The sequence below is a fragment of the Hippoglossus hippoglossus genome, chromosome 20 (genome assembly GCF_009819705.1).
Source record: "Hippoglossus hippoglossus isolate fHipHip1 chromosome 20, fHipHip1.pri, whole genome shotgun sequence".
NCBI lineage: Eukaryota > Metazoa > Chordata > Actinopteri > Pleuronectiformes > Pleuronectidae > Hippoglossus > Hippoglossus hippoglossus.
In genome coordinates, this window is record NC_047170.1 from 19,443,009 (window position 1) to 19,455,733 (window position 12,725).

General features: G+C 44.2%; 1 protein-coding gene across 34 annotated transcripts in view; it reads right to left on the reverse strand.

The window, feature by feature from the left end:
• The window catches only part of nebl (nebulette), a 58,190-nt gene that overhangs the window by 14,336 nt on the left and 31,129 nt on the right, over positions 1–12,725 (reverse strand). For 16 of the 34 annotated variants that reach the window (XR_004612252.1, XR_004612253.1, XM_034571655.1 and 13 more), the window contains 25 exons: positions 12,264–12,371; positions 11,550–11,660; positions 10,646–10,756; positions 10,309–10,419; positions 10,084–10,194; positions 9,654–9,764; positions 9,182–9,292; positions 8,773–8,887; positions 8,581–8,684; positions 7,524–7,634; positions 6,833–6,943; positions 6,549–6,659; positions 6,282–6,392; positions 5,388–5,498; positions 5,196–5,306; positions 4,678–4,785; positions 3,033–3,143; positions 2,354–2,464; positions 2,087–2,197; positions 1,510–1,620; positions 1,309–1,416; positions 1,114–1,224; positions 908–1,015; positions 647–757; positions 61–171 (listed from right to left, as the gene is read on the reverse strand). The exons of 3 other annotated variants lie outside the window; for them this stretch is intronic. Coding sequence is in view for 29 of the 31 variants with exons in the window: in XM_034571655.1 (XP_034427546.1) it covers positions 61–171; positions 647–757; positions 908–1,015; positions 1,114–1,224; positions 1,309–1,416; positions 1,510–1,620; positions 2,087–2,197; positions 2,354–2,464; positions 3,033–3,143; positions 4,678–4,785; positions 5,196–5,306; positions 5,388–5,498; positions 6,282–6,392; positions 6,549–6,659; positions 6,833–6,943; positions 7,524–7,634; positions 8,581–8,684; positions 8,773–8,887; positions 9,182–9,292; positions 9,654–9,764; positions 10,084–10,194; positions 10,309–10,419; positions 10,646–10,756; positions 11,550–11,660; positions 12,264–12,371 (2,760 nt within the window). In the remaining 2 variants the exon portion in view is untranslated. Of the gene's footprint in view, positions 1–60; positions 172–646; positions 821–888; positions 1,016–1,113; positions 1,225–1,308; positions 1,417–1,509; positions 1,621–2,086; positions 2,198–2,353; positions 2,465–3,032; positions 3,144–4,677; positions 4,786–5,195; positions 5,307–5,387; positions 5,499–6,281; positions 6,393–6,548; positions 6,660–6,832; positions 6,944–7,523; positions 7,635–8,580; positions 8,689–8,772; positions 8,888–9,181; positions 9,293–9,653; positions 9,765–10,083; positions 10,217–10,308; positions 10,420–10,645; positions 10,757–11,549; positions 11,661–12,263; positions 12,372–12,725 lie in introns of those variants that run through there. 15 more of the 34 variants (XM_034571633.1, XM_034571637.1, XM_034571659.1 and 12 more) reach the window with 15 other exon arrangements.

Here is a 12,725-nt window from a genome sequence, read left to right on the forward strand (position 1 = left end):
TCTCAGTGTAAAGACGTAAATTAGAATTTCCTAATGGATCGGACGCTGGCGGTGACTCACATCGCTCTGCGTCTTGCTCAGCTCTTTGGCGAAGACGGTCTCGATGGTCTGGGGCATCTGTGCGTACAGACTGCAGCCGGCGTCCTTCTTACCCTCCTGCCTGTACGCTTTCTGCAACACAACACCAGACCTCTTACTGTGCAGCGCAGGCCTGTCAGATCCCTTTGTTTCAACAGGAACTTGTATACATTATAAACCATAATGAAAATTGCACATTTGATTTAAATTCTTACTTTTTCTAAATAATATATTCACAATATGATCAAAGTCTAAAGGACGATCGATCTCAGTCAGAGGATAATGGATTTTAAATCTGTAATAAAATGAATAATAAGAGTGTTTGTTTAATGTGTTCGGTTGTTTGTGCAAAACTTTACACAAACAAGCAGCATCGTGATTATCGTGATGTAAGAACCAACGTTAATGTGTTTCATCAAAGAACAGACCAATACTTCAGTTTACAGCTCAAAGACACAGCAACACGTTGAAACCCCCGTTATGCAGCAGCAGGTTCACCAGAGCAGGTAAAGCAGACGTCACAGTTTGTGTCCATGTGTGATGAAGTGTGAAAGGCCAGTGGCCGTACCTCACTGTGCAGCTGACTTTGCTCCTTGGCATGTTGAGTTTCTTTGGTCTCGGGCAGCAGAGAATACAAACTGTTCACCAGCTCCTTCTTACCGGCCTCCTTGTATTTACTCTGAGATTAGAACACAACATTGGATCAATACCTGCACAGACACACACGACACAACCCTGCACATCAGGACACAAACAAGAGCAACACACACACTTCCCTCTTCCATCACATCACCATCCTGTTATAAATGAGGTTTTTATTATTTCCCACCTCGCTGTGCGTCTCATTCATCTCTCTGACAAACTGAGTGTGCAGCGTTTCAGGCAGCAGCGAGTAAAGAGCGTTGGGCAGATCCTCCTTGTCCTTCTTGTACTTGGTCTGAGACGATAAAACACACACAACCTCAAGTTAATATACAGATTTGTATTTTAATTGTCAGTTTATTCAACAATCTTTCGGATAAACACTGAGACAACCTCGCTCTGAAGTTCAGACATCTGCTTCGCAAACTGCATCTCGTTGGTTTGTGGCATCTGGTGGAACACGCTGGTGCTGACCTCCTGTCGGCCTTTCTGCTTGTATTTATTCTGGGAGACAAACGCAACAGGACGAGAAGATGAGCACGCGGGAGAAGAGGAAGTCTGGGATGTGAGGACAGCATGTGGACCCACCTCGCTCTGCAGATCCATGGCGGCTTTAGCTAACTTCATCTCCTCCGTCTCAGGCAGCAGAGAGTACAGGTTGGTGCTCAGCTCTTTCTTCCCTTCTGTGTACTTCACCTGAAGGAAACAGACACTGAGCTGACACCAGGATCCTTCCAGCACAAACACAGCTGTGTTGAGTCCTATGTGGGGGTGTTTGTGTGAGTTCACCTGACTCTGCAGCTCAGCCGTCTCCTTCGCATGCTGAGTCTCCAGAGTTTCAGGGAGCTGATGGTACAGACAGCTGCTCGCCTCCTTCCTGCTCGCCTCCTTGTACTTGGTCTAAAGGAAACATCAAGCGTTAGCTGCTGTTTGCGTCGTCACTGAAATCAGCATCAAAAATAAAGATCCTCCTGCTCGCAGGGATCAGTCGAACCCGACTGACGGACATTTTCTGTTTTTGATTTTGTACCGATTCTGTTTCTCCAGTTCTCGTGTTTTCTTTGCACTCAAGGTCATGTCACGAGGCTACATCCATACGACTACGCTTTAGTTTAAAAACAGCGTCTGTCTAAGTTTGAATCCCTGTCCACACTAACACGCCAGAGTCACGTGACCACTAACGTACACTGGGCGTGCACGTGACGGTGTGAACAGACTGCTCTAATAACATCTGGTCCCCACATGTAGACAGTTGTATCACAGAATTGAACTGAACAGCAGCTGCTAGCAAACACAACAGGGTCAGTAACACTTTGATTCTCCATGTTGTTCTGCTCTGGGAGAAAGGAAGTTCCATTTTCCTCACCTCGCTCTGCAGCTCAGAGACCGATCTGGCGAGCTGGGTCTCGGCCGTCTCTGGCAGCTGAGAGTAGAAGCTCTGAGCCAGGCTCCTGATCCCGTCCTCTTTGTATTTACTCTGCAGAAGACAGAGACACAGAGACACTGAGACACAGAGACACAGAGACACAGAGACACAGAGACACTGAGACACAGAGACACAGAGACACTGAGACAGACGACTTCAAACTCATTCACACGTCAGGAATCTGTGTTAGGTATCAGGTGTGTTTACCTCACTCTGCAGGTCCGACATCTTGGCGGCGAGCTTCGTCTCGGCCGTCTGCGGCAGCTGAGCGTACAAGCTGGACGACATCAACCTCTTCCCGCTCTCCTTGTACTTGTTCTGAAGGAGCAGCAGCAGATTCAAGTTTAACTTCACCTCTGAGTTTATTCTCACAGTGATGAGAGACACAGCTCCTCGCCTCCGGAGTTTCCTGATGGTCGAGACCATGGTCGTCCTGAGCGAGGTGTGTGTGTGTGTGTGTGTGTGTGTGTGTGTGTGTGTGTGTGTGTGTGTGTGTGTGTGTGTGTGTGTGTGTGTGTGTGTGTGTGTGTGTGTGTGGTTTAGTTTCAGCATCGATTTGAACACATTGGCCCTGAAAGGTGGAAGTCGGTTTGAAACCCTCGGTGGTGTTATGAGCCATGTTCGACACATGAATGCAGATTTTTAATTGTGGTAATAAAACCAAAGAACAGTCATATAATTTAGTTTTAAAACACATCGAGGTGCAGAAACTCTCCTGTTCGTTTGACCTCCTGCAGCAAACAGACTCAAACTCTATTCACGACTAGAAACACTAAATATTAGATGACAAACGAAGACAAGGAATCACTCTTAAGTGTTCTGATGCTCAAATAGTGAACATCACGGGAAGTGAATAAGTGAATAAGTGAATAATAGATGTGTGCACCTCGCTCTGCAGCTCAGTAACCTCTTTAACATGCAGCGTCTGCAGAGTCTCCGGCAGCCGGTGGAACAGAGCGCTGCTGGCTTCTTTCTTAGCTGCTTCCTTGTATCTGACCTGCAGGAAAAACACACGTTGACATGTTGCAACTGCTCGGTCACATGCTAACGTCACATGCTAACGTCACATGCTAACGTCACATACTAACGTCACATGCTAACGTCACATGCTAACGTCACATACTAACGTCACACGCTAACGTCACACGCTAACGTCACACCCTAACGTCACATACTAACGTCACATACTAACGTCACATACTAACGTCACATCCTAACGTCACATCCTAACGTCACATGCTAACGTCACATACTAACGTCACATACTAACGTCACATCCTAACGTCACATGCTAACGTCACATCCTAACGTCACATACTAACGTCACATCCTAACGTCACATCCTAACGTCACATGCTAACGTCACATCCTAACGTCACATACTAACGTCACATACTAACGTCACATACTAACGTCACATGCTAACGTCACATACTAACGTCACATACTAACGTCACATCCTAACGTCACATGCTAACATCACATACTAACGTCACATACTAACGTCACATACTAACGTCACATCCTAACGTCACATGCTAACGTCACATACTAACGTCACATACTAACGTCACATACTAACGTCACATACTAACGTCACATCCTAACGTCACATGCTAACGTCACATGCTAACGTCACATACTAACGTCACATACTAACGTCACATACTAACGTCACATACTAACGTCACATACTAACGTCACATACTAACGTCACATCCTAACGTCACATGCTAACGTCACATGCTAACGTCACATACTAACGTCACATACTAACGTCACATCCTAACGCACAGTGTTACGTGTTGAATTGTCCCAAACAAGATTCTTACAACACTTGAAAAACTAGAGTTTCCACCAACCGGTGAAGCATCAGGTGCGACTGACTTATTTCACTTACAGTAATATCACCGTGAGCGTGACCACTGAAATCTAACATGAACTTCGCTCTGTATCATTGGGTCCAGACGAGTTTATGTTTCTCATGTGAAGAAGCAGCAGGAAGTGGTCTGGGTCAAAGTCTGGAGAAGAAGTAGAGTGACGGTAATGGCTGCAGAAAAATATTTTAGACTTTCTGAATTCATGGAATTTGCCTGTGGATCCGAGCATGTCAGGAAAAATGTGATCATCTCATAAAAATCTCAGATTAAACAAATTGTCGGTCGATCTCTGATTCACATCGAAACCAAATCCGAGGGCCAGCAGAGAGATGTGTTTTTTAAAAGAGAATAAAAATACTCTGATATGTTTTAGCAGCACGAGGAGAGAGTGAGACAGACGGAGGCGTCCAGCAGCTCTGACTGTTTCTGATAACGAGACCAGAATAGACCACGGCTTCACTGGAATGTGTGAACATGGAGAGGACTGCACACGCACACGCACACACACACACACACACACACACACACACACACACACACACACACACACGCACACACACACTCTCTGTTGGTGTTATTCTGCATGTTTCACACTGCATCCGCCCTAATACGAGGTTTTAAAAGTGAAATCCCCTGAAGCGAGTGTCTCACCTCGCTGTGCGTCTCATTCATCTCTCTGACAAACTGAGTGTGCAGAGTTTCGGGCAGCAGCGAGAACAGGGTGTTGGGCAGATCCTCTCTGTCCTTCTTGTACGTGGCCTCGAAAAAAACACAGAAAACAACAATCTTCACTTGTTCCAAACATCCTTGTGTTTAATTCTGTGGCTTCTGTGGGTTTTGAATTATATTCGTCTACTTCACAGAAATGTTTCTACCAATATAGATAAACGAGACTAGTACGAGCTCAACAGTCAATCCAGTGACAACAAATGTTGGAAAACTTTCTCACAATGTTAAAGAAGGTGAAATTCCTGTATCTGCACTAAAATGTAAAATCCACTCAGTAGTTTTAAGGGATGAAATCATAACCTCCTTGGTGAAGTTAAACACTACATACTGTCGTGCACTGTAATTAATAACTTTATTAGTGCTCATTAAATAAAATGTCTTTTCTAGCTGCTTTGATCACAAAAACAATCGGAGGCCGTCGAGGCGCTCGGGGTCCTCACCTCGCTCTGTATCTCAGACACGTGTTTGGCAAACTGCGTCTCCGCCGTCTCGGGGAGGAGCGAGTACAGGTTCCTCGCGGCCTCCTTCTTCCCCTCGTCTTTGTACTTCACCTGAGACACAAGAGAGAGAGAGAAGCGAGTCACCACCTGCGCCCTGTGGACGCTCAGCCCTCACACCTGTACGTCTCTCACCTCGCTGTAAATGTCTCTCAGATGCTTCGCCAGCTGTGTCTCTGTGGTTTCAGGCAGTCGATGGTACAGGGAGTCTCTCGCCTCCATCTTACCGTCCTGTTTGTACTTCACCTGCACAAACAGAGGGCAGGAGGACAGATCCAGACTCGAGGTCACAGAACTGATGAACTGATGTTTTTTAAACTGATTTAAACTTTTCTTCCTTCCTGCTAAAGACGGATGAACACAAACGATCCCTTTTTCACTTTGCCAGAGACAACAAGTCTTTTCATTTACTGTCAGCTGCCATTTAAAGGCAGTTTAAAGTGCAGTGGGACAGAAGCAGCATATTATCATCAGGACGGCGACACGACCTCCAGCTGAGATTTACTGATCCACACACCTGGGAAGTTCAGTCCATAAACTGCACTGAACTTCGGATTATCTCCTGAAACGTTGTGGAGGGGTTGAATGTGAGAAAACATCCGGGTTTTCTTCAGACATTCTCTAGAGTTTGAGAATGTCAGAGTGAGTCCATGTGAGGAGACAGCAGGACAATGTCCTGAAGCTTCCCAGTGAGCGAGTGGACGTGTTGACGAGGTTTCTAACACGTGACGGACGTGAAACTGGAAGAACACAAAGATCTCAGGATGAAGAAGAGGAGCTGTACACGTAGAAGACGAAGACGTCAACTTGGAAACACGAGGAGGTTCCAGATCTTTTGGTGATGAGGGCCGACGCCGGTGTGGATGAGCTGTAAACAACAACACTGATCTTTCCACAGCAGAGTTTATACGTCATGTCCGGCCTCCTGCTGCTCTACAGGCTCCGCCCCTGCTGCTCTACAGACTATCTACAGACACTATTGTCTGCACATGTTTTTGTCTGAGGTTCTACTCCACGGCTCCACAGTACCTGACTCTGCAGCTGTGACGCCTCTTTAGAGTGCAGCGTGTCCAGGGTCTCCGGCAGCTTCGAGTACAGAGAGCTGCTCACGTCCTTCTTCCCTGCTTCTTTGTATTTGGCCTAAAACACAAGACGAAACATTTTGCACATTTTCCATGAAACATAAAGAGTGTGACAGGAAAGTCAAGAGTTAGATTTTGACTCAGGATCCCCGAGGACAAGCTGGAAACGTGGCTGAGGTCTGGGATGGAAGAGAATGGATGAAATCTCACGTACCTCACTTTGTATTTCAGAAACAGCTTTGGCAAACTGGATTTCGTTGGTGTCTGGCAGCTGGGAGTAAACACTGACCGTCTGACTCTTCTTCCCACTTTCTTTGTACTTGTTCTAGAGACAAGACGACACGTTCACTGTTTATCATCTCTCTCTCGCTCAGGTGGTTCTGTGGTGCTCATCTTCTCGTTTTTTGTAATAAATTCTTCTACAAAAAGTCAGAGCAGTGCAAAAAAGAAAACAGATAAAGAAATGGAGGAACGATGGAAATGTCTGAAGCTCTGTACCTCGCTCTGCATCTCCGTCACCTCCCGGGCGAACTGCGTCTCTGTGGTTTCGGGAAGCTGCGAGTAAAGAGACGTCATCATCTCCTTCCTCCCGTCATCTTTGTACTTTTTCTGTCGGAAACAAAAACAGCAGCAGAGTGAATGTAGAGCAGCAGAGACTGAGATTGTTTATCGTGAGATTTACTCATGTTTCTATTTCACACACAGGTTGTGATTTAAAGGTTCAGTGTGTAGAATTTAGTGACATCTAGTGGTCACACATTTAACCGTAGAGAAAGTTTTTGTCTTTTCAACATCAAACAGCAAAAATTCTGTTCCTCATTTGAAGTAAAAATGTATGTTCCAGAGTTTTGGAGGAAAATTCTAGTCGAGTGTTTAGAAACTGTCCTGTTCAGGATATTGATTCAAGGTTCAATTAAAATTTGAGAACATAATGAAAAAAAAGACCAGAAATCAAAAGATCTCTGGAGAAAAACTTGTTTGTGAGATGATTTCATCTGTTATGACTCAATAGAATAAAACCAAAGATCAAATATTTCCATTCAGTAACAGTTCCAAAGAAAATCAACATTTAAAAAAAAGTTTTGAAAAGAAAGAAGGTGTGTTTTGGTTTGAAGGGCGGACGTGTCGCTCCTGTGAGGTCGATAGAGGAATGAAAGATGGAGGACAAAGAGAAAAGGAAGAGACTCACCTCGCTCTGCAGCTCCGTCGCCTCTTTAGCGTGTTTGGTCTCCAGAGTTTCAGGCAGTTTGGAGTAAAGAGACGCCGCCGCCTGCTGCTTCCCTCTCTGCTTGTACTTCACCTGAACACACACAGTAAATCAGGGCCGTCACTTAAACCCTCCACAGTCAAAACTATCTTTAACTTCTAAAGACGTCCCTCGGTGTTATCAGTCTCACGTCCCATTGGCTGTTGTCATAGCAACCCTTCTGTGACATCACCGTCGGGCTTTATCAGCTTCCACCGGACACGCCCTGATCCGTCACACAGCGACAGTTGGCGTCACTTTGTTTTGTTTGTATTTTTCTACTTTTCTAACTTCTTCTCCTTGTGCTGTTGATGTTTATCAGCTGAAAACTGAAGCGTCTCCTGCGGAGCTGAGTCCAGGCGTCCTTATCTCTGAGGCGTCCAACACGCCGCAGGGTCACGGTACAGAAATACACGACACTCTGACCGGTACAGAACCACAGCAGCGGTTTGAATGTTGTCACGTCCTGAAAGGTGTGTTTATTCCTCTGTTGGGTAAAGCTGCAGCTGCTTCAAATAATTTAACAACATCTGGATCTCAATGAAAAGATTCAGACTAGATTCACCATCCTGTAGTTGTCTGTCTGAGTCTATAAACACGTTCCTTCATGTGAGGTCACTGTGACCTTTGACCTATCGAATCTAATCAGTTCCTCTTTGAGTCCAAGTGACAAATGGTCAAAATATGAAGAAGTTCGTGAGGCCACTGTGACCTTGAACTTTGACCTTTGACCATCAAAATCTGATCAGTTCATCTGTGAGTCGAAGTGAAGATTCGTGCCAAATGTGAAAGGGTTATCTTAAAGTGTAATTCAAATAACGTGTTCACAAGGTAAAAAGGATCTAATCAGGTTCAACTTGAGTTCAAGTGAACATTTGTATGTACTGAAATTCCCTGTGGAATATATATATATATGTATATATAATATATATACATATATATATATATAGTCTAAATAAAGGTCAGTATATAGTGAGTGATTTCCGACGCAGGGTCTCACCTCGCTGTGCGTCTCGTTCATCTCTTTGACAAACTGCGTCTCCAGAGTTTCGGGCAGCAGCGAGAACAGAGGGTTGGACAGATCCTCTTTGTCCTTCTTGTATTTCGCCTGGAGACGACACAGAAAATACCAAACAATGTAAACAGAGAAATTATAAAAAGTTTTCAGTGAGCGATCGGAGAAACGCAGATCGCACCTCGCTCTGCATCTCCGACATCTGTTTGGCGAAATGCATCTCTGGCGTCTCTGGCAGGAGACGGTACAGGGAGGAGGACGCCTCCTTCTTACAGCCCTCTTTATATTTCACCTGCGGCACAAGACAGACAAATAAACCAAACAAGGTGTGAAAGTGTCCCTGGAGCTCGAGCAGCCGACGCCAATCACCAGTCTTTTATTGTGAAGGACTCGATATTGCTGCTGTGTTCAAGAACCGTCAGTTTGAAACAGCTGAGCTTGGCACAGAGTGACCAATCACAGCAGAGGAGGCGGGAGGTTTAAGTGGATTGACGTCAACATTTTAATAATTACATTAATTACGACAGATGTACCTGAGTTAGAAAATGTTGTTGCTAGGATACATGCACTGTCCATGTGTCCTCACCTGGCTCTGGAGCTCCGTCACCTCCTTGGCCAACTCGGTCTGGAGTGTTTGAGGAAGGTTGGAAAACAGCGAGGACGACAAATCCTTCTGCACGTCCTCTTTGTACCTGACCTGCAGCGGCGACAGGTGCATGCTGGGAAGCGTCTTCATGTTAAAATAATGATTACCTCCGTCACGGAGGTTCTGTTTTCATCTGTGTTTGACCGTTACTCAGAAAGCTGACGCAAACACGACTGGACGGATGAACATGAAACTTGGTGGTCCATTGAATTTAAATATGTTTCTTCAAGGAGACTGCAACAGACTCTACTGAGTGACGTTCTAGTTTGAATTAGATTGTCCTGAAGTGATGAGAAGGTAAATTCCTCAACTCAAAATCTACCAAAACTACAGTGCTGCAGGTATTTGATGTCAATATCCTGCAAATCCTAACATACATGATCTCAGACATGTGATTGTGTGTGGCGCGCACCTGGCTCAGCATGTGTGACGCCTGCCTGGCGTGTTGAGTATCCAGCGTTTCAGCCATCGTGGAGTACAGACAGCTGCCGGCTCCCTGCCTGCCTGACTTCTTGTACTTCATCTGAAAACAAAAGGTAAAGGGCATTTTTAATAACCTTTATCATTTTGTGATTCTGTGACATGACACATTTATATAAATACACCAGACTGAATGACACAGCCGGCCGACGGACACTCTGTCTAAATCTACTGTCTCCTAACCCAGTGGTTCCCAACCTGAAGATCCAGGCGCTCAAAAGACGCTGACATGAACCTAGTGCGTCCTGAGGTCAACGCCAGAGTGGGAAATATTTACACACAACATTGTGTGTCGTTTTCAGCTCTTCAGGCGAGTGTGTGTCAGTTCATGAGCGAGTGTGTTGGACCCGCCGTGGTCTCACCTCGCTCTGCAGCTCAGAAACAGCTTTAGCAAACTGGGTCTCAGCCGTTTCAGGCAGCTGACTGTAGAAGCTCTGACTCAGGCTCCTCCTCCCGTCCTCCTGGTACTTGTTCTGAAGACCCAAAGCATCATTTCTTCAAAACATCAACATCACAACACATTACGACGATAAAAAAGTGCTTCACAGTGAAATGGACAAATAATTAAATGAATTCCTGGCTCTTACTTGGCTCTGCATGTCCATGAGCCCTCGGGCGAACTGGGTCTCCAGAGTGTCGGGCAGCTGGTGGTACACGGGACACGACATGTCCCTCTTAACAGCCTCTTTATACAAGATCTACGACACGAGACAATGGAAACAAGTCTGTGATAAAGGTTTGTGAGGTCACCTTCACCTTTGACCTTCAACATCTAATCAGGAGAGTCCGATTTCTTAGAATATTTGTACCAAATCTTAAGAGTTTCCCTCAAAGCTTGTGGAGACATCATGATTATGTGAATGTCTCTGGCCACTGACACAGTGATTTGTGATTGTGACAGGAACAGGAAGCGCGTGTGTTCACCTGGCTCTGTAGCTGCGACGCCTCTTTGGCGTGCTGCGTCTCCAGGGTTTCTGGCAGTCGATGGTACAGAGGCGTTGACGCCTGCTTCTTACTGGCCTCTTTGTATTTAGCCTGAAAGACACAAAATCAGACGCTACAACCGGGATCGTAGAATTTATGAAAACTGGAGAGTCAGACTAAAATATTTTATTTTACTTTACTGCATCCATTTGTTTTTTTGTTTTTTTTTTAGGATTTCTGTTTTGTGTATCCAAGATTACACATAAAACATAAAAACATCATTAAAATCCTACAAATTCACATTATGTAGAATAAATGATATAAAAATGAAATAAACATTTATTCCATCATTGATGAGCCTGATGTGTAGAAATGTTAAATTGTATTTTTAAGGGGACATTTTGATTGAATAAAACATAATTATCTTTATTTTCTGTGTTTGTACCAACAGTTCTCTCCTGGAACATTATAAGAGAAAAAATAAATCTGTATTATCTTTATTATTTTTATTCAACTCTAGATCCAAATCTAGTTTTTCCTGTGAGGATTCGTTGATCTGTCTGATCTTATTTCTTAGCTTGTTCAAATGTAGAAACATTGATGCTACTTGCATAATTTTAAAATAGCTTGGTTGGACTTTTGTTGCAGATTTCACTGGTTTTATTTATATGATTCTACGTTGGTCCCAGAACGACCGAGAGAGAAATGTGGAAGAAGAGATATGAAGCATTTAGGACAACTTTAAAATTTCAATAAACTTCTGTGGATTTGTTCGGTAAATCTGCTCCCGTGTGAATGTGCTGTTTGTGGAGGGTGAATTTCGGAGTCGTATGAATTCTGCAGGAACATAAAATCGCTGATAAAGTGTTGACTGTGCAGCTCAGCGCCGTCGGCCTGAACCCACCTCACTCTGCAGCTCTCTCAGCTCTTTGGCGTGCTGCGCCTCGACTGTGTCGGGGAGCAGAGAGTACAGGTGGACGCTCATCTCCTTCTTACCGTCTTCTTTGTACTTGACCTTGCCAGGAAAAGAAAATAGAGGCAGAGAGAAGAGAATAAACGTTTGATGCCCGTGTGAGATTTTAAAAGTTACAGCAGGTTCACGAGTGAGAGAAAACACAAACACCTTTTCTACACCAGTCATGAACACAAAGACTGAAATCGTTCACGTGTGAGATATGTTTGTGACCTCAAGAGAAAGATGTTTATCATACAACTGAGCATAAAGTCAAAAGGTTCCCGCTCGTCTCGCCACCCTCAGGATTAGAGGTATAGATAATGGATGGAAACGTTCAAAATGAGACACTGACATACACAGTTGTGTGTCATCTGCATAGAATGTGATACCCCTGTTTCAGTATTTCATATTCAAAACCTTTTTAGAATGTGCATTGTTTCTTAGGGCTGTTGTACGATCACTGTACTCGGGTATGATTCAATACGTACGATACAATTCTGAGACAAACTTTGCCAAACAATATTACGATTCATCGATTTACCTCTAGACATTTCGAAAAAGTTTAATCATATACTTCTATGACTAAGTATGGAATTACAATAGCAGATGAAAACTCAATTTAGTTTGTTGGTAATGTGGAAGGTGCCGGTGGAGCGGTCGTACCTCACTGAGCATCTCCGTCTGCTCTCGGACAAACTGAGTCTCGTTGGTTTCTGGCATCAGGTGGTAAAGACTCGTGGTGTCGCTCTTTAGACTCTGCTTGTATTTCAGCTGGAGGACACACGTGGGGAAAGTTTGCATCACAGCCACTTTAAATGGATTCAGAATGTTTTGAACGTACAGAATATAAAGACGTTTTTCATGAACATGAAAAGACCAGAAAAACACAATTATTTTTCTGCCCCTTTAGTATTTATCTAAACATCGATAGAGTCGAGCTCAAGTTTTAATTTCTTCTTTTTGGTCATTAATACTTACTTGTCAACATAGCTCCGAAGTTTGAAATGTGTCTTAAAATCATCCAGATTTAATACTTATCTAAAAATCCCCCAAAAGCCAAGTGCATAAACAGCCTGGACACATTCCAGAACAAAGGAAATTCCAGATAAATAGTTTTAACTTAAG